Source organism: Pogona vitticeps, chromosome 1, assembly GCF_051106095.1.
Source record: "Pogona vitticeps strain Pit_001003342236 chromosome 1, PviZW2.1, whole genome shotgun sequence".
Taxonomy (NCBI): Eukaryota; Metazoa; Chordata; class Lepidosauria; order Squamata; family Agamidae; genus Pogona; species Pogona vitticeps.
In genome coordinates this window covers 303,494,775-303,506,884 of record NC_135783.1, presented here as the reverse complement: position 1 = coordinate 303,506,884, position 12,110 = coordinate 303,494,775, and the positions used below count along the sequence as shown (strand labels likewise).

Genomic DNA, 12,110 nt, shown 5'->3' with positions numbered 1-12,110 from the left:
GTGATCTTTATAGTTGCATCTAATTGCACCCTTATACAAAGAACAAAAATGATCCAGGAAGTATCCATGGGAGTTCTGAGAAGAATTTGAAAAAGTTGCTTTTTGTTACTGCATTTCCCAGAATCTCTCAATCAGCATGGCTAGCTGGGGAATTCTGGAAGCTGTAATCCAAAAAAAAAGTACATTTTCCAAACACCGATTTGATTTTGACAAGGAGAAATTTGGGCCTACCCATGATAAAAGACATTTTCCCAGGGCCACCTCTAGGGATAACAGAATTTGCCAGGCCTCACAAACTGGTATTTAATTTGACCTTTTTGCATTTTTCATTTGGAGATCTCTGAGTGGGCCTTGCACTTGAGCACCTCTTGCTGCTCCTGGTTATTTGGGACCTCCTCTTGCAGTAGGAAGAGCAAATCAGGTGAAATTACAAACATTGTATGCATAATACAAGATTTGTTTGCCGCATGCTGGGCCCTCGCTCCTTGCAGCCCCATCACACATAGCCAACAATATTCAAAAGATCCCCATAGCTCTGTGCTTCAGAGCACAGAGTGCTGTCCTCTGAAGATGCCGGCCACAGAGACTGGCGAAACATCAGGAAGAACAACTTTCAGAACACGGCCAAAGAGCTCGAAAAACCCACAACAACCATTAGATCCCGTCCGTGAAAGCCTGCGTGAATACATCCCCATAGCCCTGGGTTGTTTTGGCCTCAATTGCGCTATGTGGCTAGAGATATGGAATCTGTTCTACAATCTCCTTCTCATGAACACAATATTCAGTTTCACTCCTTTAGAATCAAATCACCGCAACACTTCATGAAAATAGAGAAAATTAACACCTTGCCTAGTGTTAGGACATTTAATGGTTTTCTCTAAAATTATGCAAGAAACACAACTTTTTTGCAATTTTATTCTACTCTGTAATTTGGTTCTGATACTTCCATCAGTGAAAAGCTAAACTGCTAAGGGAGTGAGAGCTTTCATTCCAGATTAAGGTTATATGTATGTATGTCTGTTGTACTAATTGCAGAACTGCACATTAGAATGCTGATGGTGTTCTCATTTATCTTCTAGCTCAGAACTGCTTTGTGTAGTTTTAGAATGAGGTAGCCGTGTTGGTCTGTGCTAGCATGTCAGGTAAAAACAAAAAGATGAAAAAATAAAGAAGACAAAAATGTTGTGGCATCTTAAAGATTAATTGCTATATTTTGATGTGAGCTTTTCATTCACTATTATGTCTACCTGCTTCCTTCACACCAGTTCACACCCATACAGCAAATTCCTGTCTGATTAGTTCTTGATCCCTGTTCTATGCAGATCTAGTAATTTGTAGAGACAGCTATTGCAATCTGTTCTGTCTTCTGATGAAGAGCAGTTTTCATGTGGTTCACCCCTCCTTTTTTTCTTTCAGACTATGCCTGGTTTCAGCACTGCACAAAAACTTGATAAACTGGGAATGAGAGGGTCAAATACTTGTGAATTAATCTTTGAAGATTGTGAGGTTCCTGGTGAGTGATGTCAAAGTTGTGCTGCTTCATTCTATGCATGGCAACTTTCTTGTTTTTCTTTGTAAATATAATTGCCTCTGTCTTCTAATTATCAAAGTATTTGAATCATTGTAGAGTGATTTTAAAGAGAGAGATAACTGGCATAAAAACATGTGATCTAAAGCAATTAAGTATGACAGCAATGGCCAATTTGGGCAGTTTCTCACACATATCAAACAAAAACACAGAACAAATCTTGTCTATGGAAAAAAGGAGATCTTCACTGCTGACTTGAAAGGGCTTTTAGTTCCTGGATGTGCCTCTGATATTAGGGATCTGGATGGACAGGTCAGCAATCACTAAGATAGAAGGTGATCTCCTGTTATTACCCATTAAAAGGCTTTGGCTACTGTGTGTGTGTGTGTTTAGTCGTTTAGTCGTGTCCGACTCTTCGTGACCCCATGGACCAGAGCACGCCAGGCCCTCCTGTCTTCTACTGCCTCCCGGAGTTGTGTCAGGTTCATGTTGGTTGCTTCGCAGACACTGTCCAGCCATCTCATCCTCGGTCGTCCCCTTCTCCTCTTGCCATCACACCTTCCTAACATCAAGGTTTTTTCCAATGACTCTTTTCTTCTCATGAGATGGCCAAAGTACTGGAGCCTCAGCTTCAGGATCTGTCCTTCCAGTGAGCACTCAGGGTTGATTTCCTTTAGAACTGATAGGTTTGTTCTCCTTGCAGTCCAGGGGATTCTCAAGAGCCTCCTCCAGCACCACAATTCAAAGGCATCAGTTCTTCGGCGGTCTGCTTTCTTTATGGTCCAGCTCTCACTTCCATACATCACGACAGGAAAAACCATAGCTTTGACTATTCGGCTACTAGCCAGGTTATATTCTTAGATTTACATTTCTGGGAGTCAATTTCTGTGGAAGGATAACAGGAAAAGACCTAATCATGGTCTCTGTGCATCATATTTAAGAGCTGTTTTTCTGAACCTTCTAGATAGAGTTTTGATGGTAGCTCTACCCCTTCCATTTACAGTGCATGAATTAGAAAAGTGTCCCTCAGTTCTGCTTCATCTGCCACAGGGGGAGAATGTAATAGAGTGCATTAGAGAAAGGTTTTGACTAATGCAAGGGATTCATTCTTTTTTTTTTCCCCTCAGTTTCTTATTTTGTTCCATTTTTATATTTGAATGTTTTTCATTGATACTTTTCCCTGGTTTTTGTCTTCGACTTTTCTTTTGGTTCCCCTCAGGGCCTATGGCCCCGTGGATATATTTTAAGTACTGCTTTTTACTTCAGACAGGAATAGAACTCCTCTGCAATGTTTGCCCAACTTTTTTGAGTCAAAAGGGACAAAATCAGGGTGCCCATTTAACATATTTTCTTTGGGAAAGCGTGTCTCCACCATGAATGTGCCACCTAAAATGCTTTCTTTCTGTAAATCAGCACCCTCAAAACCATCCTTGCTCTGACTGTGCTTGTTCTTCCATCTCAGCTTTGGCACAATCATTGTCAAACCATGGAAGCAGAGGAGATCACAACCCTCAGGCCATCCTAAAGAGAAGAAAAAGAAAAATGAATGTACAAAATCTACTGCTGTTTGTTCCGTAGTTATTGCTGATCACCCAGAATCAGACGTTTGAAACTTTTCTTCCCATTTCTTCCTCCCACCACCACCCATATGTTGAAGAGCAGTATATTGGGCCCAGACACTGTAATCAAATTGTGACCGAGCACACTCAGTGGCTTCCAGTGATGCCCCACACTGTGCCTGCCAATTATGAAGTCTTTTGCTACGCAGAGTGCCCACTATCTTCTTATGGCTCCCCAAGGACTTCAGATGAAAGGGAGTACTACAAGGGTTGTCGTACCATTTATATTTCAGTTTGTACTATCAAGAATATTCTGCCTCTCCTCATTGACCTTCCTATCTGCCGCAGATTACTGTCAATATTGATGATCATCTGGTCAATCCCCAGAGATTAACCTTGTTGACACATAGTCATTCTTGCTTACAGTCCTCCTAAAATCACCCAGAATCCTCAAGGTCCGTCTTGCTCCAAACTGATCTCCAACTGCAGCTTGAGAATCCCATCAGGAGTAACAGTGAAATGGATCCATGGTCCTCTTTTTCTTTAAGTGCCTTTAAAAAAAAAACATTGACATGCCATTTTGTGGAGACTGTCTCCTTGTCCCTCAGCCCAGTGGAAGAGATCTGGAAGAATCACAAATAGTCATGTTCTTTTTGAGCTATCCCTGATAGCTCACTATCAGGGCCACTTCAATGGTTGTTCAGTATTGAGTTGCTTCAGTAGTTTGTGGCATCTTTAAAAATCTTACAACCCTGACAACTGTATTAATGTAAGCTTAGTATTGCCTGTACACTGAATGTAGCATAGATCCCTTTGACAATGAACAGTGTCATAGTCTTAGGTCATTGAGCAATGGCCAGAAGTCGATTTGGAAAGCTCGTTCTGTATCTTGCCTGAGGTAAAATTGTTCAAGGTTGCTTTCTGAGATACTCTACTTCCAGACATTCTGGAAATTCTCACTTTCTCTCTTGCTGCATACAATCTTATCTTTTAAATGCATTGCCCACAAATTGTTTGCCAGGCATTTTTTATTTAATGCTCTCTCTCTCTCTCTCTCTCTCTCTTTTCTTTTTTTTGCCAATAGTACCCATATATCCTTCCCTAGTACCTATGGGGTAGAGGAAGAGAATGTATCTTCAAATTGAGCAAACAAAGCTCAATAATGCTTGTTGCCTAGGTCTGTGGTATATTCTCTGAAAATAACCTGAAAATAAGCTCTAGCATGATTTTTCAGGATGCTCACAGTATAATCTCTACTCCCAAAATAAGCCCCAGTTAAGTGAAACCCACCCTCCACCATTGTACAGTAACCAGAAGATTACATGACTGTATTTGAATAAATATAGATTGTTGCACATGAAAAAAAAAACATCCCCTGAAAATAAGCCCTAATGCATTTTTTGAGCAAAAATTAATATAAAGCCCTGTCTTATTTTCGGGGAAACACGGTATTGGCCAAAATCCTGTTGCTGATTTACACTTGTGTAAGGAAAATTGTTGTAAGTTTTGTTGGCAAATTATTGTTCATTTACAAAGTGCTTATAGTGTTTCTGAGTGCATCCCTTACTGTGCAGTCAGTACATCCAGTGACATAACTGGAACCTTGTCAGTGAGTGGCAATTTGCTGCCAAGACTTACATGTTTCCTTTTATGCAAGTGTAAGTTGGCAGTGTGGTTCTGGCCATTATAGCATTTTACTTCCTTCATTCTCTCTCTGTGTGTGTCTTACCTACCTTTCTGTTTTAAAGCAAGGTTGGTAGTACAAAACAGATTTAAAAATACATGGTTAGACAGTGTCTAGTGAAAGCTTAAAGTAACCTTCACTGCTCAGCAGGACATTGCAGAGGTTAAAGGAAAGAGGGGACACTTGCGCAAGTATGCAAGTAGCATCTTTTTTGTGTTTCTTACAGCTGAGAATGTTTTGGGACACCTCAGTAAAGGAGTGTATGTGTTGATGAGTGGCTTGGATCTGGAAAGGCTCGTATTGTCAGGTGGACCCCTGGGGTAAGTGTGCTTTGTTTATTACTCCAGTGACCTGCCTTGTTAGGTTTCCTCGGTAATGTTTATAGTAGTAATTCTTTATAATATGCTTATGTTAATGTCAAGGGGAAATCATTCTGACTTAGAAATCTCAGTTGGTTTTTGTGCTTTCCTTTGAAGTGCATACAAACAGCCTCTTAAATAATAATCTCTTCCTACACGTGGAGCCACCATCACCATTTCTGTGCACCATTTAATCTTTGTATCCACTACTAACTCCATTTGATTGCTGCCTCTTGACACAGTTGAGACAGGTTAAACATGGCTGTTGCAATTGGGCACATCCCAGCCTTCTTGGGGGCATGGCAGTTCCGATAAATAAAAGCCTCTGTCCATGTGTGTCTTGGCTCCTGCATGCACACCAAGGTAATAGCATGGAAGCAGTGAAGTGTAAGAATTGTCATGTTGTAATGATATACAGTTATTGCACAGGCCTGGGCTTATGTACGCCCTTAACCCCACCCCACCTTGGGGCTGTTTCCAGTGTGGCCGGGAAGAGACGTCTGGAAGTTTTTGCTTCTATTTTAGATTACCAGCAGTTTAGTCTTGTGTTTGAACCCTACTCTGTGGGTGTTCTTAACTATGTATAGTTCATATAGTCTCGTAAATGTACAAGTTTGCATTAGTTTAGTTTCAAACAAAATGGTGGGTTGAGGTTAGTTTAAAACAGAAATGGAAGCTCCTAAATTCTTCCTCCTACCCTTGCCAGCAGGGAAGCAGAACATGTGAGTCTGAGATTCTCTGTGATGTGTTTCAGTGACAGTAAAATCATGGTTGACCATTACATCCTGGTCAAACCAGTGCCTTTTACTAGAATTACACACTGGTAGTTTTTTGACAGTTGTGGTTGCTGCCATTTAAAAGTGCTCTATATTGCAGCACAGAGTAAAGTAAGTAGTTTCACAAGAGAAAAATGAATATTTACACTTGTCAATAGATTTCTTAATTCTTTAATGACCTTGAAGTGATATATAAAGCTGGTTCACTAAAGATATCACTCTTTATTTTGTAGGACCAACACAATACTTGCTGTTGCAAAATAGTTTAGAAATGCAGTCTGCCTGCAGTAGGCTATTCATGCAGTTTAGAGATTTCTGATCGAGAGGCCAGATGCTTAACAATGTCAAACACTGCAGATCTACCTTGGACAGGATGGCAAATATGAGCTTGGTTTGTTTCACATGGGAATAGTTATTTTGATCCATTGAATCCTCCTTCTAAGGAGATGCACACATAGGGTAGCATTTAGCATTATTCATATTCAATACAGAGAACTTGCAAGCCTTAGAAATGAGAAGACTATTTACCACAATTGTTGGTATGTATTAAATCAGTTGATTGGCTAGATAGCTCAATGAGTTGGGTATCTCACTGCAGAGCTAGCGGTTGGGAGTTCAATTGTCCACTGTGCTTCCTGGGAGAAGAGCTAGCCTGTACAGTTTTGGACAAGCAGCACAAGTCCAAAGCCATCCCAATAGGAAGAGAATAGTAAACCAGTTCTGAGTATGACATACCTTGAAAGGATTGCCATAATTTTGAGTTGACTTGATGGCATAGTAGTAATAGTAGCAGTAGTATAGTATGCTCTTGGTCACTTCTCCATCAGAAGGCTAAAGCTTTATATGACTACATTATACAGTAACCAGAATCATTAATTACGTTCCGCATCCAACTTTAATTCCGCCTGGTTTGCCCAAATCAATTTTATGCTATAGAAATAAAACTTTCATAATAAGTTTATGAGTAATATGTGCCTGTACTGTGCTTTCACAAGTGGCATAAAGGCACATCCCTGCCCCCTTTTAAAAAGACGTTGAGATGCTTTTATGTCATGATTCAAAACATTACATTTTAAAAAATACTGTACAATACAGTTATTGACATTCGAATCATTAAAAGGATGAAAAATCATAAAAGAACTTCAAGAATGCAATAAAATGAATAGTGAATAGGTGGAGCAAGCTAAGACACACAGTTTTTGTTTGCATCATCTCCCAACAGCATTACCAAACAGGAAGGTTTTAAGCTGATTCTGGAAGAATGAGAACAGGAGCCCTCCCTGAAAAAAAGCACTTGAGAATTTCTGGCTGTGATAAGAAAAGGATCTGCCTTCTCTCGAAGCCAAGGTCTCTCTTTATGAAACATGCTATTCAGCACAGCCTCATAAGTAACATGCCATGCTTTAAAAGTTAAAATAGAAAAGACAAACCCATGAAGGTATAATGTAGGAAACATTTCACTAACATATGGAAGTCATTCCTCTTCCATGCCAATGTATTTGGTCAAGGATTCTCATGTGTGATGTTTTTCTGCTTCTCTGTCGAAGTGCTTTTTTGCTATTCCAGACATTATTGAGCCCAGAGTCTACTTCTGATGGCCTTTACTGTATTAACAGTAGTGCATGCAGTAGCTGAGGCGTGCCATAATGAGGAGCCTGAACATGTAGATCTGGTTGAATTTCTGTCAGATACAGGCTTTAAGCAACTTCATCAGAGGACTTTGCAGTGTTTTAATGTCATGTATGTAAAATTTTTGTATTATGAGGAGGTTCAGGGTGGCATGTCCCAACTTCCTCTATGCCCAAGTTTGTTAAGATCTATAGGCTCATAGGATAATTTCCATCTTTGTATAGATCTTTCTTAGCCTGAGCAAAAGTTGCATAATGCTATTCATTTCTCTTCACCTGTGCTTTACTTGACCTTGCTAGGAATTGTGTTGGAATGGCCTATGTTTATTGGGAAAGTTACTTGTTTATCACAGCTGTACTGGTCAAAGGCTAATTAATTCTGGACCCTCAGCCTTCGTAAATCAAGGTGTTATCAATGTGGTCATTAGCTAAGCTCTTTGAAGACCTAGTGAACTATTTTCTTATCAATATTGTAATTAGACAACTACTTTCCAATCAGTTTGGCAATTAAGAAGAAATATATTGTGATTGCAGGTGTGAGCTGCCTTAAAGATATAAAAAGACCAGGTTTGGGGTCCCCTGTTGAGCTTTAGCATAGTCCAGTTGGTGCTGTGTAATTCACATGGACCCTGCAAGGAACATGATGACTTGAGCAGATGGAATGGACCAGCTGCTGTTCCCAGGGGCTCTAGGCTGAATGAGTTTTCAGATCAGGTCTTTGCTTTGCTATATCCTTTAGCATTAAGCTTAGTCTTTTATATTTAAGACTACTTTCAATAACCATTTTGCTATGACTTTTCTTTTTTATTAAGTTTTGTAACCTTTTTTATTTGCTGATATGTCATTGCCTTGGATTAAAAAAAACCTTCCCCTTGACAAGTGGTTAGAGTGAAAGGCAGGGTTGGGACTCAGTTGTCAAATTACTTAGGATTGGCACGCAGAATGAAACAAATGAGTTAGACCTTTTGGCAAACCCCACTGACTTTCCCTTATTATACCTATATTAATGCCTTTTAGGTGTCAAGTATTTTTATTTTCTAAGGCTTTTAATCTCTGATGGTTTCTGGTTCTATTGTTTTTATCACTATATTTTCCTGTTGTTAACTGTGCTTTTGGTTGTTGTGCTGTTGCATTTTATGGGCTATTGTAAAGCACTATGGAAAATTTTAATTGAAGGGGAGAATAGAAATATGTATGCATAAATGGATATAGAAATGAAAATGGATTTGCTAGGTAGCCCGGCTGCTGATAAAATTCCAGCAGTGAGTTACTGTGAATAATTCCAGATAAGCAGTGTCAAAAATCCAAATATATTGGAGGAATGCTTTACAAAAGAACACATAAAATGGGCAAATAGGAAGCCATCTTGTACCAGGATACACTAGTTCACTGTCACCTAACATGCCAGTCTTGGACAGAGAGAGATCTTTTCCATTGCCTCCTCCTTTCAACTGGAGATGCCGGGACTCAATTGGAATCTTGTGCATGTAAAGTTCTACAACTAAGGTATGGCTTGAGCCTTACCGTTACACTTGGATTGGCTTTTTGTAAAGAGACCAATAAGTTACATGTACTTTTGGTAAAGCAGAAATTTTTCTTGTTCTGGGAGGTGCTATTGATACTGTTAAATATCCCAAAGTGGACACCACAGGATTTTGTCACTTCTTAGTTAACACTTAGTCAGTATCCCGTCATTCTCTATCTTTCCACATCTCTATCTGCTAGCTGGTTTTTATTGTCCTTACTTCTGTTGTCATAATTAGATTTGTAGTTTTATAGATGGCATATTTTGTTATGATTATTTTGTTACGCTGTTCCTTCACTGAATATGATGTGTAAACTGTCTTTTCAAAGGTGTGGTACAAATAAATATTCAGAGTGTCTCATTTCATTTCAGGCTCATGCAGGCAGTTGTAGACCATGCTGTCCCATATTTGCATGTGAGAAAAGCTTTTGGGCAGAAAATTGGCAGTTTCCAGGTGAGAGCAATGAAAACATTGCCAAAAAAGAAAAAACTTTCAGAGTTTGGCTGGAGCCCAATTTCTTGAGTTTTTAAATTATTTCAAAAGTTTTGGATTATTTTCTTTGTTGTTATTGTTATATGTCATCAAGTTGCCTCCAACTCACTAGGATGCTATGAATAAGTTCTCTACAAACTGTCCTATCCTCAGCTGTCCTGCTCAACTCCTGTAAACGCAACCCTGTGTCTTCTTTTAGGGACTCAGTCCAACATATATACAGTTGTCATAAATCAGAAATGACTTGGTGGCACATAACAAGATAGTTATCTCACCATTTGTTTCAAATTCTCTTTTAGTGCTAACACTATCTAACCTAACTTTGCATTTTTCCTGGATAGGAGTATCATCTAGTAATATGATTACTAGATTTTGATTAAGATAACTCAGGGAAAACTGCTAACATTAAATTTGCATTTTGCATTGTAAAACCCCTCAAGTATCACAGCAATAGCTTGAGAGGTTTTACAATGCAAAATGCAAATTTAATGATACTCCTATCCAGGAAAAGTGCAGTTAGGTTAGATTGGGTTAGCACTGAAAGAGAATTCGAAGCAAATGGTGAGATAACTATCTTGTTGTTATGTGCCACCAAGTCATTTCTGATTTATGACAACTGTAGTATTTGAGTCATGTGCGATGTTCAAGGAGGGATTTTACCAGTTCCAGTCCCTGGTGAATTTTCATGGCTGAGCAGGGATTTGAACCCACATCTGACACTCTATCCATTACACTATGTTGACTCTCATTAACTGTTTTAGCCTAAGCCTTATATTGGAATAAAGAAATACACTGTTTAGGTAATATTGCAATATTTCCTGCCACTGTCACATCACTTTTTCTTGGCAACTTTCATCCATGTGAACCTACCTGTTCCCTAACATTTTCCTGCAAGTCTTCTTTGCTGCCAGACATGTGGCCAGGGAACAAAAGGGAAGGGGCTTTTTCTGTGGTGGCAACGAAATGCTAAAAAGACCTAGGAAGTGTCCCTAGCCACTTTTTTAAAAAATTTAGTGGAAATCCCAAGTTATATTGGATTTTAAATTTTAGGTATTTGGTTTTCATCCTGCATTCATGTACTTTTTGTTTATTTGTTAAATAAAAATTTCTACAGAAAGGGAAAATAAAAATGTTGAAAATATGTACATGTAAACACTTTCATTCCCACTGTTTTGTTTAGCTCATGCAAGGTAAAATGGCTGACATGTATACACGGCTGATGGCATGTCGACAGTATGTATACAATGTGGCAAGGGCCTGTGATCAAGGACACTTTAATTCAAAGGTGAGTTTGTGTGTGGTTGCTTCTGGTATTGGGAGTTCTCTTTTTCAGGTGTCCACTTTTTTACTCTTATATGATCTTTTCTGTATTTTCTTCAGTTGAGAGGAGTTGAAGGATTAGCAGTGCAGAAGCAGTAAGGGGCATCAAATGTACAGTGTATTAAATACTGTTTTCTCTCTTAATACCAGTGTATTTACTTTTGTACAGCAATTTCGTATGATGCAGCATACGAAATTGCTGTATAATTACTGTAGTTCTAGTTATCAGTGTATAGTATACACCTGCAGTATACATATACAAAGAGAAAATAATTATGTATGTTTTAAAGAGTAATAAATCACGTGCTGTGGAGAAGGGGGCATGGCGAAGACACAAGCATGCATTTACGAGGGTTGTAAACCCAAGAGGGTCATTAAACAGGTAGATCATTAAGTGAGGAGTGTCTGTATGCCTTCACTGAACATAGGATGAAGCCATGAATGTGGAGCGGTGTGTGTATTGTTTATACAGTTTGGTAAGTATGTGACAGTTGTCTGGATAGCTCAGTGGCATCTAGCTGTAGAGTCAGAGGTTGGGAATTCGATTCCCCCACTGTGTCTCCTGTGAGTAGAGCCTTTGTGGCCTTGGGCAAGCTACACAGTCTTCAAGTGCCCGTAGAAGAAAGGAATGGTCTGTGTATTCTCTACCTAGAAAACCTTGGGAAAGGGTCACCATAACTCGGAATCAACTGGACAGCATGCAATTATTATCAAATATGTGATGGGAGGGGGTGAGTGAGGCGCATAGAATGTCGGTAAGAATGGTCCTGATTGGCTGGAAGAGAAACTAGGTAAGGAGGGGAAGTGTATGCAAATAGACAGATCAGTCTTGAGTCTGATATAGAGCAGTCTGGTGTAGAAAGATCAGGGAGAAGATGGTTCTGAAGTCTGGCATTTGAGGGAGAAGTCTAAGAGAGGTTGAGGGTGGGAGAAGAGATGATGAAGAATTGTGCTGAGTGAATGTAAAGCTTAGGAATAGCTTACACTTTTTAAATAAAACTTTATTTGTTCTGTTCAAACGGAGTGGTGCTGAGTTCAGTATTGAGGCTATGTGAAGGATGTTATAAGGGCCTGAGTGCACACACACTCAGTGTAAATACACACACATACACACAGGGGTAGCTGAAGGTGTATGTGTAAAATGGAAAAGAGAACATAAGTAAAGATTATTAAAGAAAACCAATGTATTCCTGTGGTGAGTTAAAGAGACGATTACTTCAGTAGTCAAGTGACAAGAT

The 12,110-nt window shown here is 39.3% G+C and overlaps 1 protein-coding gene across 2 annotated transcripts in view; it reads left to right on the top strand.

The window, feature by feature from the left end:
* Nucleotides 1–12,110, top strand: part of IVD (isovaleryl-CoA dehydrogenase) — a 64,755-nt gene that overhangs the window by 45,375 nt on the left and 7,270 nt on the right. For both annotated transcript variants that reach the window (XR_012082555.2, XM_020795743.3), the window contains exons 7-10: nt 1,417–1,513; nt 4,998–5,091; nt 9,432–9,513; nt 10,733–10,837. Coding sequence is in view for 1 of the 2 variants with exons in the window: in XM_020795743.3 (XP_020651402.3) it covers nt 1,417–1,513; nt 4,998–5,091; nt 9,432–9,513; nt 10,733–10,837 (378 nt within the window). In the remaining variant the exon portion in view is untranslated. The remainder of the gene's footprint in view (nt 1–1,416; nt 1,514–4,997; nt 5,092–9,431; nt 9,514–10,732; nt 10,838–12,110) is intronic.